Raw genomic sequence first — 19,584 nt, 5'->3', positions numbered from 1 at the left:
TATCACCTTATGAAGCAACAGTGTAATGTAGTTTGAAACTTAATACAGGCTTACATTAATCATACAGTAAGTACATTGGATATACTGTATAGGTCTAATAATTACTTTTATTTCATGTGTGTTTCCAAGAATTACACTGAAAATTCATATATGTGTAGATATGAAGAAATTAAGTGAGATGAAAAGTGCTACTTAATGCTTCGTGTTTTTTGCTAACCTATTTAAAGAGAGAAGCTGCATATTATTTTTTTGCTCCTACTGGTTCGGAGTGCACTGGGGCAAGAGTTAGGAGGTCAGTGGATGACTTGTGTTTTCTCAAGTTCAAAAAACAATAGTTTTTGTCCTCATGTGTATACTAGGAATATCATGTTAGCACACAGCCACTAAGGGGACTTAAGGAGTATTTCATGATTAAATTTTATAGACTTCATATTTATTAACCTTTATTCCATATGATACTAACAACCATTTACTGCTTCATACAGGTTTCTCTAAGCACCACAGAGGCAGCTCTCGCGCTAAACAGATATATTTGCTCAGCTGTGTTTCCGTTACTCAAAAGATGTGCTCCCCTCTTTTCTGGAACAGAGCATCACGCCTCTCTGGTTGACTCCATGCTCCACACAATATATAGGTTATCCAAGGGACGTTCCCTTACAAAAGCACAAAGAGACACTATTGAAGAATGCCTGCTTGCTATTTGCCAGTATGTACAATACCTGTGTACAAAATTATTTCCTTTGTGCAGTAGATGTATTTTAATAATTTATTTCTTTGTGTATAATGTAGAACTAAGACTATTTTATTCTTACATGAAATAAATCACCAGAGTGTATAATAAGATTTATTTTTTCTTAAGAGAAAATGGATTTAATTTTTCTGTTATGCATACTGCATTGTACAAGCTGTCATGTTTATATGCGCTTTATGGTAATACAGGATAAATTCTGATTATTTGTAAAAACAAAACCCCAGTAATTACCAAAAATGATCTGACAGTGAGCACACGATGGGGATTTAAGGGATCGACATGTTTGTATTTCTGATTGTGGTTTCACAGACTCACAGGCGGGAAGGGACCTCAGGGATCATCTAGTCCAACCTTTCTAGAAAGAGCAGAGTCTAGACACGATGGCCCAGCACCCTGTCCAGACGACTCTTGAAGGTGCCCAACGTGGCCGAGTCAACCCCTTCCCTGGGGAGATCATTCCAATGGTGACTGTCCTCACTGTGAAAGATTTCCCTCTCGTGTCCAATCGGAATCTCCCCAAGAGCAACTTGTGTCCATCCCCCCTTGTCCTCTCCATGGGACTCCGTGTAAAAAGGGAGTCTCCATCTTCTTTATAGCTGCCCCCTAAGTACTGGTACATGGGGATGAGATCCCCTCTGAGCCTCCTTTTCTCAAGGCTGAACAAGCCCAGCTCTCCCAGCCTATCCTCATATAGCAGCTTCCCAGTGCTCTGATCATCTTGGTGGCCCTTCCCTGGAACCTTAGCTGTAGTTTAAAAAAAAAAAAATGGGGGGGAAGAAAAACTACACCCCACTCTCCAAATCCTAAAACTGAACTGATCACTGAAGTTAGATCAGGAATTGAAATGTAGATTTGCCAACTGAATCATAATTCTTGATCTTTGTCGTAAACTCCAGTGCTACTTGTCTGTGCAGCAGACCGTGAAATTACTAATGCAATGTACATTTTCAGTTTGTGCATAGCACTGGACCCCTGCCAAAAAGAGGATATAGTAGAAATGGAAAAGATTTGGAAAACCCTAACAAAAGGGATCAATATAAGAAATAATTTCACTCCTTTGGAACCACTTAGGCCAGGAAACTTCAGCCTGAAAAAAGTGATGACTGAGGGGGAGATATGAGAGAGACATTTTTACATTGATTTTGAGTTTATAGATCACTGAAACTGAACAACTAGAACAGAAATGCTGGGTAATTTATTCAGTCTTCTAGTTGAAATAAGAATAATCATAATGTATTTCTCACATCAATTTCAGTTAGAGTGTTCTGTTGCTTTTTAGTGTCATATCAGAAACCATTGTGTTAGGATAATATTCTGTTTCTTTTGCTTAGATTGTCCTCTCTGTGTATTCTGAAAAAAATCCAGCATCCTTCCCTCTGCTGTCATATGGCACAATCATACGTGTTGTCTATTACTTGAGAGAGTCCAGAAACAGCAGACCTTTCTGTGCTAACTCCTTCTATATGTAGATGAGGCAGAGTGAGATTCCTTAGGCACCTATCATGGGTTTTTTAAAATACTTTTAATGAGTGATTTGAATTCCAATATGCAAATTGATTTCAATCTTTATTTCATTTTTCCTGGACTGTATGAATTTTACTAAGAATTTCTATTTTTATTTTTTTAAAATTACAGCCACTTACGTCCCTCTATGCTACAACAGCTGTTGAGAAGGCTGGTTTTTGATGTGCCCCTACTCAATGAATACTGTAAAATGCCTCTCAAGGTAAATGCTTTACCTTCCGTACATGCATTCAGCATAAGACTTGCTTCACAATAATCTGTTATAGTCATGTTTCTAAAAAGAGAATGGGGCAGGGTGAAGCAATGTGAAATGACTTTTGAATACAAGATTATGTTATTGTTTTATGAAGTCTTTCAAATTGGATATAATGATTAAAGGTTTTGTGATATCTTGCCTAATGCAAACAGTATATAGTAAGTTGATTATGCAATTTGATCAGTGAACTGTTGACTTTTTCACTGCTTCAGCAAAAGAGTATTTGAAAGTATCAAATTAAATGTTAGCATTATCTTGATATTCCTCCTTCTGCTGTATGAGCTAGAATAACTCTTGGTAGGGTGCACAGACCTGGAATAAATTGTGAGTGAAGTCTACAGAGAATAGGATACAGGGAATAGAATTCACCTTTTATTTTTGAGCAGTCTTTAACTGAAGTCTTATCCATCATCTTGTTCTGTAAATAGAGAATTACAATTGTGAGATAATAAATAACTTCTGTTTAGAATTATTCTGTCAGGTTTGCCTCCTGTTCCTGTTGGGATAAAAGGGCCTGATCATAGGTCCATAGGCCTTTTTATGGCAGAAGTGAAATTCTGTCATACATTAAAGTAGAGCTGCCAGATTCACAGACATACTCTGGAGCATCAGTAATTTTGGAGCAAAAGTATGGCGAAGAGGGAGTGTTTGATTTGGGGTTTTTAATTATGATTTTCCCTTCCTAAAAAAAATTGCAGGAAAAATTAAAATGTCAAGATTCTAGTCTGATGCTAAAAGAAATTTTAGAATTTGCCATGGGATAGGAATTTTTAGTTCTAAAGAAGAAATTAGTAGAAACTTGAAATGATGTGGAAAGTGCCCCAGTAATCATAGATGCTAGGTCTTTAACTGGTATGTTACAGCTTGTGTGTACAAGAGTTCTTTCCATAGGGTTTTCCGTAGATGAGCAGGCACAGCTAAAAGGATTTACTGTAGGTGTCTTTTGCAATATTTTGAATAATACTGAGGCCATCAACTACTAATGACAGAAGTAAAATCAGTTTGAGTTTGTAAAACTTTTTACCAGAATCTCTCATGTCCCGTTTTATACCCATTTCACTGTCTCTGTTTTGATCCTGTGAGCTAATCTGTACTCAAATGGTGACAGTCCTGAAATTCTCTAATTTTGGTATTCACTATCACTGAGAATCCCACCACAGCAGCTGGGAATAATACAGGCTTTATACTTTCACAGCATGGGCTCTATTGCTCTCTGAAAAAGAGGGAGAAGAGGAAAAGATTTTGTGAGCCATTAGAAATGAAGAGAGAGAAATAAATAGTAACATTCATCTAACTGATTAAACAGATACTGGCAATTCAGAGTTCACTAACCAGTGTGTTGTTTTGTTAAATACCCATGTTTTACCTGCGTTTTTATTTTCTTGAAAATCTAGCTTCTGACAAATCACTATGAGCAGTGCTGGAAATATTATTGTCTGCCTTCAGGAATGGGAAGCTATGGAATTGCAGCAGAAGAAGAATTACATTTAACTGAAAAACTTTTCTGGGGAATATTTGATTCCTTGTCTCATAAGGTAATAACTGTAATTCACATTACAGTATGGAATGACTATAAAGGCATGACAAAGATAATTTGCCATGCCAAGTGCAGAAAGTTCCTATTTTAGCAATTCTTTCACCTAATATGGGAGATATGGCAATTAATGCTTTTAATGAAGTAACAGTCTAAGTTTAAAATGAATGCTGAATCTTGAAGGATTCTCTCCAACCTAATGAAATGCCAAATCTTTGTCTTGGTGTACCCATATAGACTTACACTAGTAATGAGGAAGATTGCTTGCTGCACTAAGAAGTCAGTGTTGTCTCCTCTCCTGTCTTAGCTCTACTAAACTTTAAAAAATACTTATTGACAAAAAAAATTAATTTTAAGAAATGTATGTGAATGCTTGTCAAATTGTTGGTGTATGCACAATGGCATTGTCTGTTTTCAAACCTACACTTTTATTTTGTTAGTTTTCTGGTTATTGCCCAGAAATATGATACAACATTCTTCTATTTTCCTGTTCCAAAGTGTGATCTTGGGATTTTTTTTCACTTACTCATACTTAATCATTTCTGATTAAGAAAAAGTTACATTTCTGATAGGAGAAATGCCTTTCTGAGTTAATAATTTTTGTACTTCGCTGGGCTCAAAAATCAGGTTCTCACTGTGGGACAGTAGTGAATTTTTTTCATTGCATCTCACTGAATTTACGTTCCTGTTCCAATCAACAGATTTAGATGATTGCTCCTCTAGGCGTTCTGATTTACAGTGTGGAAATTAACATGATCTCTGCATTATTCTAAAATGGCTTTGTAAGCCTTATTTTATTTAATTTTAGTGACATTTACCCCTCTCTAACGGTTGTCACAAGTGCAAAGAGCGTCAGGAGGGCCCGACACAATGAAATGTTTCCAATTAGTGCCTCTTAGCTTTTTACAGGTAAATGAAGGTGATATGTTTCTGCCAGTATTAGTGGCCCTCTATAATAGCAATTTCATTTTTCTGTAAATGGTTTTTAGTCCAATGGAAGGAGAGTTGTGTAAATCTGTTGATCTACAGCGCTCTCCATTGTTCGGTTTTGTACTGAGATATTTACAGGTTTGGTATTTTCATGGCTTCCAGCTGTTTAGTGGAAGCAAATTACCCTGTGATCTCACTTCTTTTGTTTGTGCCATACACACTAAAGAATGTTGCAACAAAACTAGAGAAACTGAAAGCCTGCAAATTTTAGACATTCTGCTTGCTGTGATATAAACATAGAGTTTTATCGGCAAGTATTTTCAATGGAACTTAAAATCTTTCTTCAGCATTTTCTTGATGTAAAATGATAATTCAGATTTATAGAAGCCTATAGTCTTTCTAATAGGGAAGCAAGAGAAGTAATTTTGCAGTGTAAATTTTTTTTTCCTATAAATGCTTGATTGGTGCCTGTGTCATAACATCAAAGAGATACCTGTGCTATCTGAGTAAAACTTTATTAAATAATTATGATAACATCAAACTCTTGCACTGTAGTGTTCATCAGTAGATCTTAAAGCCTTTTAAAGCTGTATCATTTTTCAAAGAAAGCTTAACAGTCATACTTGTATTCAGTATACTTATACAGGTGTCAGCATACTTTGATGTCAATTTGAGTAGTCTTAAAAATGTATCAAGTTGATATAAAGAAAAATAAGTCATGCAGCAATAATTTTGCTCTGTGCTTAATTTTTAAATGTGCTTTACTGTTTGTTTGCATCTTCTAATATTGTACATATGGCGGCTTGGTGTTCACTAACATTTTGCATGTTTTTCTGTTGGGTTTTCCAACCAGTTCCTATCTCTCCTGCAGAAGTATGATCCAGAGCTCTTTCGAATGGCTTTGCCTTGTCTAAGTGCCATAGCTGGTGCCTTGCCCCCTGATTATTTAGATACGCGAATTAGGTCAACTTTGGAAAAGCAGACTTCAGTGGATCCAGAAGGAAATTTTGATCCCAAACCTGTCAGCACAGCAAAGTGAGTCATATAAATCATAGTGATTTCTTTTTCGTAAATACTTTTAAACTATTCCTTATTACCATTTTTTCCCCTCTGTAGGGAGGGTTGGCTGGTAACTGACTACTTTCTGGGCAGTAATCTTTCAGAAGTAGTATAGGGATTTTTGCTTCCTCCTGCTACATACTTCACTGCAACATATCCTCTTTACCAGATATAAAACATCTTCTTCTCAGCACTGTACAGATGTTAAATATTTCCATATTGTATCTGCAGAGTACGTAGTAAATTCTATACTTGTTATGTATCCTATTACCTAATAGTTCAAATGTTTGGGATATATACACCTATAATACATTTGATACTGTCATTATTTAGACTGCCTATGACAAATGGTACAAGATCATCAAAATCTGGTAGGTGATTCAATGGACCTCTTCCCTGATTTTTATGAAATCTTCACTCAGTTTTGAGAATTGGTCTGCAGCAACCTGAAAGGGCAAAATAAACAGATCATAAAGACTTAGCCTTTCTAGTAACCTTGTCCTTTTAAAATACAGATTTCTAATACTTTTATATTCAAGAACTGAGGATCACTGGGTGATTCTTGCTGTTAAAGTCCTACCCTTCCGTCATTATGCAATGTGAGACATCCATACTAATATTATCCTGTATTAGGAATTACCAAGAAAAATACCTATAGGTTACGGTGAAGCAGGTGGGTTTTTTCTCATTATTTCTGTTGCTAATAAGTGCAACTGTTATGTATTTAAAGATTCCCTGTAAATGCCATTATAGCTGTGCTATTTCTTGTGGCATTTCTTCTAAAAAAAACGGAATTGCAAAGCCAAATGTCTTGCTTTAATCTGGAGATGAAGCATTTTGATTAGCGCTATGTTACACTGACCTTTTTTCATAAATCAGACTGCAGTAACTTGTGATCGCATGACTATACTCCCCTTTGTTTACAGCCTCGTACTTCCTGAAAAGTTGGAGTATATTGTCAGCAAGTATGCGGAACACTCCCATGATAAATGGGCCTTTGATAAGGTAGGAATTCTTTTAAGATTGGCAACTGTCAGAAAAGGACTAGTAAATAATACCTGGGGTGAATATTGAAAGAAAAACTGGACAGTTTAACTGATAGGCCCTTGTTTGGAGTGCGTTAATTATTTATTAGGGTAGAGATTTGAGGGGAATGAAAAAAGGGCACTTGGTTTGCTTTGGAGTTTGTTTTCTTTTTTCATGGTTTCTTGTTTTTTGTTTACTGTTTGATTGGTTGGTTTTTTAAGACTATCTAGATCTTAACTTCATTTTTCCTTGTAATGATATTTTTTGACTGGGACCCAGAGATTCAATTTTAGTGCCGCAGCTCTGCTATTTAAGAGAGTACCTGGGAAGTTTAATGTCCTTTTTATTATTTCAGAAAAAGTAGTTATAGCTTTTCTTTCTTTTCAGCTTTAAGAAGGCTGTTATGTGTTGATTTCCTCTCTAATTTTCCAAGTGCTCTGTCACTGTGTTGTGTTTCTGTTTCACTACCTCAAAATTGCTATAATACAAGACAATATTATGCTAAGTGATTTTTTTTATCTTTTTAATGTTACAGTGAAACATTTAGCAAAGGCCTTTTTAGTGTTACGTTTTGCAAATAGATTTTGATCTCAATAAATATAACTTTTAGAGTTAAATTTGAGCAAAATGAGATTTGATGGAGTTGTTGCAGTTTTTGATAACTCTGGAAGTATTTGGGTACAAGTAACTCATTCAACCCAAGTATGAATTTTAAACCTCTTTCATTCAAGAAAAAAAAAAAAGAGGTGGGGTTAAATAATTTATTATAACAATTATTAACAAATCAATAGCAATTTTATAAAACAGTTCTATAGAAAAAGAGGTCTGTTGTGTGGGGCTATTTATGCAAATTTGTAGAGAAAGTTGTACATATATATGGCGATGTATGTTACATAAAACACATTAATCTCAAACCACAAATTCAGTTAATATTGTTTAAGGTAAAGGATTTGTTAAAGTTGCGTTCTTTAGTGTTTGGTCTGTTAATGTTACATTTCCTTCTCTGTGTTGGTGACTAGCCTCCCAGAGAACAGAGACACGTTTTTTACCTCAGCCAGTACCTTCGTTATGTGTGAGTCCATTTGGAAGGGGCCAATGTATATTAGGTGCAGAACTGGTTGCATGAGACCTACTACTCATAGGTGGCATCTAATCTGTCGGGGTCATATTTTGTTCCGGTGTATCCACAAATGGGTTTATGCTCTTTTAACAGAAATTTCTGTGGCACTGAATAGCTATTGGGGTAGATTAGTAGTTCAATATGACAAACTAAACTGTCCAATTTGCCATTACTTATCTATGTTGTTCTTATTTCAGTATATTTATTTTTTTCAGACTAACAGTGGATGGAAATATGGTGTTTCACTGGATGAAAATATGAAGACTCACCCACTAATAAGACCTTTCAAAACTTTAACCGAAAAGGTAAGAGAGGAAATTTCAGCTGCATTAGCACAAAGTAGATTCATTTTCATACTTTTAAAAACTAATTTCAAATATATGCTATAACAGGAAGAGAGACAGACTAGAATTCTTACAGTTAAGAACAGCAACATGCATATGCTAAAGTGGTGGATTAGTTAATCTTAGCGTCTCGTGTAATTTGATTCGGTTATGCAGTCTTCATAGGCCTGGGCCAATTTGTATTCAAAGTATCAATAGCACAGCGTTTTCAGTCCTTCAGGGATGAGGAATGACTGGCAGCAACTCCTGGCTTTTAGATGAAAGTGTAGTTTAACTTATCTGAAGGCAATTTCGTCTCCAAGAAAGATGGTAGAAAAATTTAAAGAAAGCATAGGAGATGCTTCAGTTGAAATGGGGAAAACATTTAAACTATTTTGAATGCATTTGTATCTTAATTTCTTGACTAGGCATGAATGTCTTCTAGTTGTCAGAACAGTGAACTGAATTTGAATTCTGTTACATATTTCTGCAATGATTCGTTGGGTGACTCAAATAAGTTAAATTACTTTTGTCCCTCTTTACCACACTTTTCCTGTTCAGGAAATGGAGATGATAAAAATCAGGAGGGATTAAAAAGGTTTAATTTTCCAATTAATTAATGTAAATTGCTTTGAAATTTTTGGAGAAGAGTTGAAGAATTGTTTGTTGAGTTGTTATTAAAGCAGTTCAAAGAGAATTTTCTGAATTGTCTCAGATTAGAACATTGGAACCTAAAAATCAGGTCTTTCCATAAAAACTGTCATGTTAAGTAACTGTCATAAAAATTCTTATTTACGTTAAGAACTGAAATACTTTTATTGAATTGATTTTAGAAGCCCTAATATGTCATACTCAGAATTTTCTTTGCCACAACTTTTCAGATTTCTTATAACACCTTTACTTTTCAAAGGAGTGTTGGAATCCAGGATGTTCCCTAATTTTTTATTGATGGCTGTATGTATATGAAGAGGTGTATAGAACAGTAATATTTTGTATCCATGACTGGATATAACTATAGGAAGACTAAAAAAAGGCCTCATGTTGTGATGCGTTCAAATGTATATACTTGCCTAACTAATTTCATATCACTTATAGTGTCATCAATTTTTTGTTATTTTGGGCTGGAGGAATCAATTAATAAGTTTCCAGGTACAAACTACATTATTGCTCCAGAGCTCACTTGAGTGCTGTTCGTTTGTAACATATATCCCAGCAATAAATGCCACTAAGAATAAAACAAAAAAAAAGTTTAAATATTTAAAAGCATCTTTCTCATGTAAAAGACCTATATCATGTCTTTATAGGTTTATAAAGGAGGACAGATTACTGAGTTTTTCCTACTTGCTAAATACAGAGAAATTTTACATTATTTTCTTCAAAGGAAAAGGAAATTTATCGTTGGCCTGCCAGAGAATCACTGAAAACCATGTTGGCCATGGGCTGGAGCCTAGAAAGGACCAAGGAAGGAGGAGATGCAATAATACATCAGCGTGAAAATGAAAAGCTCCGCAGCATATCTCAGTCTAGCCAGGTAAGGTGGAATTGCTTAAATTTAGAAAGCAAAAGGCTTGTTTGTTAATTTACTAAGAAATTTTACAAAATTATGTTAATTTTGTATTCTTTTTAATGAAAAGAAACTTTAATGTTAGAGTTTTGAGATTGGAAGTCATGTCACTATAATAAAAACTGTACAGTAATCCTACAGAGTGGACTGCAAAAAGACAACAACTTTTTAAATGGTCATGTTGTCCAACACCATATCTATTCATTTTCTCAGAAGACCTGAGGAGAGTTTTCATATAGTCATTCAAAGAATAGATGTCAGAGTATTTAAAGCCTTTTATAATAATTAAGTCTGGTATTTTTCTTTTTTGGTCAAACAGAAGATCCTGAAATAGTCTTTTGTCAAAATTATAATTATGACTGACAGATAAGATTGTGCATTTAATACTTTCTGTTAAATCTGCAGGCAAAATTTGCAGGTAATTACGCGATACCTAGCATTTTGATGTGATAGACTATTTTTGTAATAGCATGTTGAGACTGCTGCTCAATATGTCTGTGTCTTGGAGGGGGGAAAGCTACGACAAGTGTTGGGGAACTTTTATTGTACCCCTTGAGGTGAACTAAACACACATTTGTGCTTAAATACAGTGAGATGCAGTCCTACCGCCGTAAGCAGTTCTGCAGGGAGCGCGCAAAGATGTGTCACGAGCTGATCCCTTACATACAATTGCACCAACGCTGATCCTGTGAGCATCAGCATCAGGCACCTTAAGTCTGGGTTGGATTCAATCCCCAGCACCAGTTTAGCTTACCAAAAGCGGCCCTTGAGCGCTCTGTTATAAGACAATACTTCAGCATTTCTTAACTCCAACAAACTTCAGTCCCTTACAGGGAGTTCTTCTGTCTCTGGCGTCTAAGCTCCCAGCCAGTTGAACCTGGCCTGCAGTTGGGCCTTCTTCCCCAAGAAGATACATGATAAAGACATGATTGAGTAGAGGATTTCAGCACACATTTAACTTCAGTACATGATTGAAATCACTGATTTATATGTGACTGTTCACATTTAACATGTGCCTAATAGGTTTGTTGCACTGGAGCTTTCACACTTTACACATTTAAAGACTGCATAAATGTATCACACTCCTCCTTTTTCTTAGCCTGTAAATTCCACAAGACAATAACCTCTTTTAACTTTTTTTTTTTTGGTGATGTCTTTAGCATATGGTTCATTTAGGCTGCTGTCACACTCTTCTGTCATGTTTTCAAGGCATGTCTTGTATGCCTCATGACTGGTCTTCTCTCTTAGGCTGAAAAGCATAGTTCTTAGCAGCTTGCCATCTGTTGCAAAAAGAGAGATCTAAGTATCTGCAGCAATCTTCTTATTTCCACATCAGCAGATGTATTCTGTTAATCATCCTGTGTGTCTTCAGCATATTGCAAAACAAAAAGTGAACACAATTTCTACAAGAAGGTTTAAAAATGTGAATGGTATTACTCTAATCGGATCAACAATAGAGATGTGGCAGTTGAAAATTTGATTCTTTTACCTGAAATGTTTTAATTTGAAAATAATGGTCTTTTTTTTTTGTCACAGGGAAATGGTTATAGCCCGGCGCCACTTGATCTCTCTAATGTGGTGCTTTCTAGGGAGCTTCAGGTTTGTATTTGTTTTGCATACATTGTGCTGAAAAGAATTAATAGATTTGGGTTTTATTACTACTGAGTTGGATTTTGTCTGGTTTTATCAGTGCATTTGTGACTGTGGTTGTGATATGCTGTTGTGGAAAGGTGCATACCATACTATTTACATATTTAAAGACGATATTTCTACTTTTTATTCCATTGGTGCTTCTTGAGTTCCTAGAAAAAAGTTATCATGAAGCTAGGGGAGGGGCTGTAAACAGTAAATCACATATGAGTATCCTGTGCACGTGCTGACTTCAAAGACCAGCTGAATTTAGAAAAGACACTTAACTGTGATATTTCTTTACCACAAGAGTAGACTTTACTCAAAAGTGTAGAATTACTGAATTTTTAATTGTCACCTTTTAATTTTGCATCTTGTTTTTTTCTGACGGTAATGTAGGGAATGGTTGAGGTAATGGCAGAAAACTACCATAATATATGGGCCAAAAAGAAGAAAACAGAGTTGGAAAGCAAAGGTAAGCCAGAATCCTGTGAACCACACAAAAAAGACAAGGAAAATGAGGGAGAAGCAGCAGTCTGAAAGAAGACAGTATAAGGCAATCAAAATTGAATAGTTCCTTTTTGTTCTTGAAGCAAAATAAATCTTACAGTAGAAAAACTTACAGTTCTTTTAACTTACTAAAGGTGGAGGTAGTCATCCTTTATTGGTACCTTATGACACATTGACAGCCAAGGAGAAATCACGGGACCGTGAAAAGGCACAAGAGCTGTTTAAATTCCTTCAAGTCAATGGTATAATCATATCTCGGTAAGTTGCACATTTTTTTGAGATACTTGCTTACATCCAGTGCACAAACCATGATGACAGTCCTTATCTCACTGCAGTCTGTTAGTTACTAACATAATTACCTCTTGGCATATTTTCTGTAAATCAGAGTCCTTGTTATTTTTATGTTTCAGAAAGACCTTTCTGAAATAGTGTAGACAGGTAACATTTTTAATAAATATGTGATCATAGTAAATACAAAATGCAATGGTAGTGTAATTAAACAAGCAGATTATTCAAAAACTTCTAGATTAGCAGCCAGCGGTGTCAGTAAGGATCATGGGAAAATAAATCCCAGGTCTGATACTGAAAAACATCTATGTAAAAGTGCTTTTTAATCCATTTTTTAAGAAAAATATTTGCTTGAATTCTGTGAAGCAGTAAGACAAAGTGGCTATTTTGAGGGCATTTTGTCCTTAACTCCTGCTCAAGCAGAAGCGCAGACTTCATTAGTTGTACTCTGACTTGAATTGCTCTGTCTGGAAGTAATCTGGCCTGTGGGGACTTCACGGTCAATGAAATTAAAATAACTCATTATGCTGGTTTTTTTACTTTATATGATGGAATTGTGAGTTACTATACTCTAAGTATCATCTTTTACTGTGTGTGAAACACCTGAGCACATAGGAAACTGTTTTGCTAACGCAATGCCAGTGCTTTTTGCGGGTTAAGCAAAGCCAATTTGCTTAATGCCAGTTTTGCTAGCATTAAGGATTTTTGTCAACTAAACTGTATTCATGAACAATTTTTTCTGTACCTGCATAGAGTCACATCTTACTTCTTTTCGTGTATTCCTGCTTTCCAAGTCTGTGTCTCTAGTGAAAGTATACACTCAGAAATTTATACAAATGGATTAGGATCTGCAAAAGGTAACTTTGTTGGCTTCCACAATTAATATAATTTCTTAAGATGTTACAATACATCTCTAAATATACATTTGTGCATCACTACAGAGAAAAATTCCCTCCTGACAGATATGTAGGCTCTCAGCCTGAAACCAAAATGTAGGTATGCCACCATACTTTTTTATATCCTCCATAGTTACTTCAGAGCCATTGAATAAGAAAAGCAGGTTTACTTCCTGCAAATGAATGGTCCTTTGAAACACCAATGGAACTGCTCAAATATTAGTTTTAATATCTCTTTGCAGCTGCATCTGCTTGGGTTAGGAAGACAATTTTTTCAGTGTTAATTAATGGGACAAATCAACTTGAAAAAACCCGTTCAAACTCTCTATGGGGTATGGGCAAAGAGTTTGCAGTAATTTTATGTATCAGGGTGAATCAAGATTATCCAGTGTTTCCTTCAGATGAATATGTGCATATTTTAAGTATATATAAGATTTTTTGAAGTACTGATTGCAATTATCACATTTCCAGAATGTCATTCTTAAAAACATTGGACTAATCATTAAAACATGGAAATTCTTTAAAATTGGAAATGTATAGGCGGCATAATGTCTGTACTTTCCGTATACCATCTGCCACTGTTTTGATTTTTGCTTCTCTTTCTTTGTTGAGAACTCTTTTGAAGCACTTTTGGGTGTTTATGACATACAGGTAAATCCCTCAGGCATTACTCAAGTATATGTTAGAAACAATATGGTATTTTGTTAGGCATCTTTAAACCTCTATAAGTTCTTTTGATGTCACCTTTGTTATTTAACAGAACTACCAATGTCTTTCAATATTTAGGAAAGTACATGTAATCTCTTAGCAACCATGACTTCCTATAGACACAAAAAGAGAGTATTTACAGCGATCTCACTGAAAATACAGATAAATACTTAGCTGCATTATCCTCTGTGAGAGTGAAGCAGCAGGAGATGCCTGTCAACCATTCTTAGGTGTTAATACCTACCAATTCATTTGATTACACCTGATATATCAATTAATAGGAGGTGATATAAGCAGGACTCTTCAAATAGAGTTGTTTTTTTTTAAATGAAACTCAAAGGTAGGAGGTTAGAGTCCTTTTATGTTTATGTGTAAAATGGGATTGGAATATATTCCTTAGTTCCCTGGCTCTGTTCCCCCAGACTATAACCATTCCTCTCCTCTTACCCATGTTCTGACATGGTCAAGAACATACACTTTAGTATTAGACGTTTTTGTTGTTAAAATTTCTGCTGCACCGGCCTTCTTCCACGTTACTTTTTTTCTTGGATTCACCTCATAGCTGTTCGTCAACTGTAAATCTTATCTTCTGTTTATTCTTCCTAATTTACTTTTACACCAGTGCTAAGGAATCTCAGGACAAATGATCATTTCCTCCATAACACACCGTGAGTCCAGCAACTTTCCTGCTTTCTTGTTCTTTTCTTGCATTTGCCTCAGTGCCACAGACTACCAGATCCTCACTTCTTCCCTACTTCTGACACACTGTTCAACCCCTCTGTCGTCTCTTCATCTCCATTAGCCAGGTCATTTTCTCTAATGGGTGAAGGGAGAGTCCTCTCTCTACTACTGTTTGAAGAGTCTGTACAGAAGCAAATGAGGTAGTCATTATGGGTAACCAGAGGTTTCCCTTAATGTTTCTCATTTACTTCCTCACTTGGCAAGCCAATTAGCTGTCCTGGGTGTAGGCCACCATCTATCAACTGAAAATCTCAATTATAGTTTGGTCCTCTTAATGTTGGAATAAAGGGACCATGAAGATGTTGCGAACTAAACAAATGTAGAACAAAATCTCAAGGAAACAAAGAAGAAAGAATTAATGACTTGTAGAAACAAGTATGTTTGAAAACAGAATAAATTAAAAATCTGTAGAGTTACGTGACTTCAAAAAGAAAAAACAAATCCCTGCTCACATCCTGGATGACAAGGCAGAATGCATCCGTAACAATTCTGTGGAATGAACCCTCAGCAATAAATTGGAGAGTTTGGCTGCCTTTCAGAGGAACTTTGATGGGCTGGAGAAATGGGCTGACAGAACTCCTGTGTGGCTGCGCAAGGGTAAATGTGAAATCCTGTACCTGGGATGGGATAATCCCAGGAATAGGGAAATTGAGCCTGACAGCATCTATGCAGAAAAGCACTTTGAATTCTGCAAGTTGAATGTGAATCAGGAGCGTGTCCTTGTGATAATGAATGCTGACTGCATACTGGGCTGTATTAGTAAGTATAGTCTCCAGATAGATGGAGGTGATTTTTTTTTCACCTTCCATTTTGAGATCATGAGACTGTATCAAGAGTATGTTGTCCAGTTTTGGTTCACCAGTGGTAAGGAAGACATTGACAAAAGAGTTAATTGAGTGGAGGGCCACCAAGATGCTTTGGGGATTGGCATTCATGTCATGCCAGGAGAGGCTCTAAGGAGAGGCTAGATTTTTTTCAGTGTTAAACCAGAAGGCTACAATGGGATTTTACCACTGTCTTCAGCTACTTAATGCAAGGTAATAGAGACAATGAGGTCAAACACTTTCTCCTCAAAAGTAATAAGTTGTTACAAGGGAAATTCCAGTTAGATATATGAAAATGTTTCACCCTTATTTTTTCACAGTGAGGGTGGTCAAACATTATAGTAGGCTCTCCAGAGTCATGAGATTTCAATCCTCGAAGATACTCAGTACATTATTGGACAAGGTTCTGAGCAACCTGATATAACTTTGGATTTGGCTTTGCTTTGAGATGGGACTTGGATCAGATGACTTTCAGAGGTTCCTTCCAACCTAAATTATTCTGTGATCCTAAAGAATTTTAGAATTTCAGTGAGGTAGGTTTCATTTGTAGCTAAAATAAAATCTAATATTTTAAATATAGGCACAGCCAACTACACATGTTTTTAATTCCTCTTTAATATTGTGCATGCACCAGTCATAGGTTAGGTCATGGATTTATCACAAAGAATAAATAATACATGCCTCTTTAGAAAGTATCACATGCCGTTGAAATATTTCTAATACTTGGAATAGTATAGTAGCCTGTAACTTGCATTCAGGTTTTCATTTAGTAGCTTAAGTCATTTTGACTTCAGTCTTTCATAAAATTCAAGGACAAAAATGAAGTTTAATAGCAAATAATGAAATTTACTTAGATTGACTTTGTAAAGCTGTAATTGCTGAATTCCTAAACATTTAGCACTTTAATTTGCCAGCAGTAGAAATTGAGTGGCCAATGCATTGCTTTGTTAGAGTCAAATGTACCATGGCTTCTTTTGTGCAATAAGATAGTTCTTCCTAAAATATATTTATTTTGGATATTAATCTGAAGCTATTGTACCTCTTAGAGAAATATGAACTGATAATGAAGACTTACTATGGAAGGCCATTTTCTCCTTCTTATCAAAACTTACCGTAATTAATAATGAACAGAATGCTTCATAGTACTGTTGTCATTTGTAATATTGTCATAATCAATGTTATTTGTCTTAATGCTTTCTAAAACAGGGGTCTGAATGACATGGAGTTGGATGCTTCATCCATGGAAAAGAGGTTTGCCTTTAAGTTTCTGAAGAAAATTTTAAAATATGTTGATTCTGCTCAAGAGTTTATTGCGCATTTGGGTAAGCTGCAGACTTTATTTTGAAAATAATTAAAATTGTTGATATTTAAATATTTGAATTGATATGTTTAAATTTGTAGTGAACACTCTTTTTATTGCATTTAAGACACATAAATTCTGTCTGTTGATTTGCAGCTTGAATTCTTGGACATCTCTAACTACCTGAACTGTTTCTGCTGTTTTATTTGTATCTCATCAAAACTAAGTTTGCAAGGCTATTTCAAAAAGCTATGGTGTTATTTATTATTAGACAACTTCTTATTCATGTCTGCCTTGATTGTTTCCTTGTAGAAGCCATTGTAACCAGTGGAAAAACTGAAAAGTCTCCACATGACCAAGAAATAAAATTCTTTGCCAAAGTGAGTGATTTAATATTTCAAGTAATTTACATATACATTCCTTTTAACAGAACATTGAAATTTGTAGTGTTAGACTTCTTTTCAGGTAATAGAAATATATCTTTCCCATTTTATTTCATGGTAAGTAATCAATCAAATGTTTTTAAGAAATATTTCAGACTATCTTCAAAAAAAATTTCAGTATTTTTGCTGGATTCAAATATTTCAAAAATAATTAAATATATCTGCTTCTACATGAGAAGGAGCATAGAAATTAAAAGGCAGCTTATTTATTACAGGAAATTAAATAATCTCACTGAAAATATAAATTCTTTCTGAAAATTTTTGCCTTGGTATATTACTGAAGTGCTTAGTATTATTTAATTAACAGGAAGAAGTATTCCTATGCATAGTAATGTCATAAACATTTTTGTACCTAATAAGAAAAACTGTTGTCAGTAATCAAATGCAAAATAAAGAACATTTAGGATTTAATTTAGGATCTTTAAAAAAAATTTTTTAACAAAACCTCTCCCTTTATATCTCTACTGGACAGCTATGTAAATAGTGGAGAGGAAGGATCTTCTTAGTTCAGTGATATTTATCACTGTTGAATGTGAGAAGAGTAAACCTGCAATGTTAGGTCCAAAATAGATAGATCTGTATGTTACTTTGTTTAATATTTATGTAACTTTTAAGTGAAATAGTAAGACTTAAGGTTTTAATTTATATGACTTTGTGTCTGAAATGGGAAAATACAACTGTTACAGAACTTCTAAAATTCTTTGAATGAACTTTGACCAATCAGAGCATTGTTGCTACATTTACCATTGTGCTCTGTGAAAAATACATCTTGTATCTGTATTTCTTAGGTTCTTTTACCATTAGTTGATCAGTATTTTACAAATCACTGCCTCTACTTCCTGTCTTCTCCAACAAAAACACTCAGTAGCAGTGGATATGCATCAAACAAGGAAAAGGAAATGGTAGCAAGGTAAGTAGAAAATTAAGATATACACAGGAGGGTTCTATATAGATAATTAAAGGTGTCTTCTTAGATTAAAGAGAAGGATAGTTCAAAAGCTCAGTTTACTCAGATGAAAAGACAATAGCTTATGCTCTACCAGAATGGCAGTGAGTGAATAGAATTCCTCATTTTAGTATTCTTTAATATGTAATTAAATAATTAAGTATATATACTAACTGTATCAATTATATAATTATGGACAATAATATCAAAGCCATTAATAAATGATTCTGCAAGCAATGGAACTAACAAAACTTAGTTTCTGATGGGTTTGTTTTTCATTGTTGATGGCAGTTTCTGGTTGAAGCTTATCCCACTGTTGGGTCATTTAAATAGTCTCACATTTAAATTATCAGATACCAAAAAATGTGAAAATACTATGATGTAGCTTTTTAGGGGTAATTATGGGTTCTCCCTTCTCTACAAAATTACTTCTGCCCCTGCACAACTTAATAATTTTTAGACACCTGTAGTGTTTCAGATTTGGTTTGAATCAGCCATTTGACTCAAAGCTGTTCTAGAAAACTCAGTTAAAGAGAGACAGTTGCCTTTTAATTTATAATGTATTGGCTTTACAAAAATACGAATTTCATTTGTCTGCAATTACCATTTACAAATTAATATTTAATTCGTTTTTAACTGTGACTGTCATTAATATTTTCGTTGCCAATTTTTTTCTCCCCCGTAAAGGTGTGCTGCCAATTATTTTCTTTGGGAAGTTTTGTATCATAAGCTTTCAAACTTTATCTTACTCACATGCTTTCTTACTTTAACGGTTGATTTATCAAATTTCTTTTGCTTTCCTTCACTATGTTGACCAGAGTTGACTACTTTTCCAATGGAAGAGTAGATATAAAATTTGGAAGTGAAGGTTACTTACTCATTGTTACATAAGATCAGGCCTAGCACTGAACTTCCTCGATTCCATTCCTCAGTTTATCTTCCAACATATTTTTGCATTTCTCTAAATTACCATTACCGTTTTGTTTCCATCTTCTAGGTGGCTGGTAGTCCTTATACAGCAGTTGCCTGTAAGAGTGTTAAGTCCCTAGGACTCTACTGAGCTTTCAGATATATACAAATGTGCAAGATAGTCCTTCAGTAGCTGGGGAAGGCAGCTCAGGTTCAGGAGTATCAAAGTTTCTCTTAATTTCATTCTAATTTCATGCTTCCTCTCTGAATACTCCTAATACTTATCTAAAGTCATAAAATCAC

At 35.0% G+C, this 19,584-nt stretch overlaps 1 protein-coding gene across 1 annotated transcript in view; it reads left to right on the top strand.

The window, feature by feature from the left end:
* RYR3 (ryanodine receptor 3) overlaps positions 1 to 19,584 on the top strand; it is a 254,437-nt gene that overhangs the window by 167,445 nt on the left and 67,408 nt on the right. The window contains exons 48-60 of the mRNA XM_075103206.1: positions 486 to 706; positions 2,387 to 2,477; positions 3,926 to 4,066; positions 5,849 to 6,030; positions 6,981 to 7,059; positions 8,416 to 8,505; positions 9,905 to 10,054; positions 11,624 to 11,686; positions 12,116 to 12,191; positions 12,361 to 12,484; positions 16,890 to 17,005; positions 17,296 to 17,363; positions 18,215 to 18,336. Coding sequence (XP_074959307.1) covers positions 486 to 706; positions 2,387 to 2,477; positions 3,926 to 4,066; positions 5,849 to 6,030; positions 6,981 to 7,059; positions 8,416 to 8,505; positions 9,905 to 10,054; positions 11,624 to 11,686; positions 12,116 to 12,191; positions 12,361 to 12,484; positions 16,890 to 17,005; positions 17,296 to 17,363; positions 18,215 to 18,336 — 1,523 coding nt within the window. The remainder of the gene's footprint in view (positions 1 to 485; positions 707 to 2,386; positions 2,478 to 3,925; positions 4,067 to 5,848; positions 6,031 to 6,980; positions 7,060 to 8,415; positions 8,506 to 9,904; positions 10,055 to 11,623; positions 11,687 to 12,115; positions 12,192 to 12,360; positions 12,485 to 16,889; positions 17,006 to 17,295; positions 17,364 to 18,214; positions 18,337 to 19,584) is intronic.

The sequence above is a fragment of the Phalacrocorax aristotelis genome, chromosome 9 (genome assembly GCF_949628215.1).
Source record: "Phalacrocorax aristotelis chromosome 9, bGulAri2.1, whole genome shotgun sequence".
Classification (NCBI taxonomy): Eukaryota; Metazoa; Chordata; class Aves; order Suliformes; family Phalacrocoracidae; genus Phalacrocorax; species Phalacrocorax aristotelis.
This window is presented reverse-complemented; position numbering and strand designations above follow the sequence as displayed.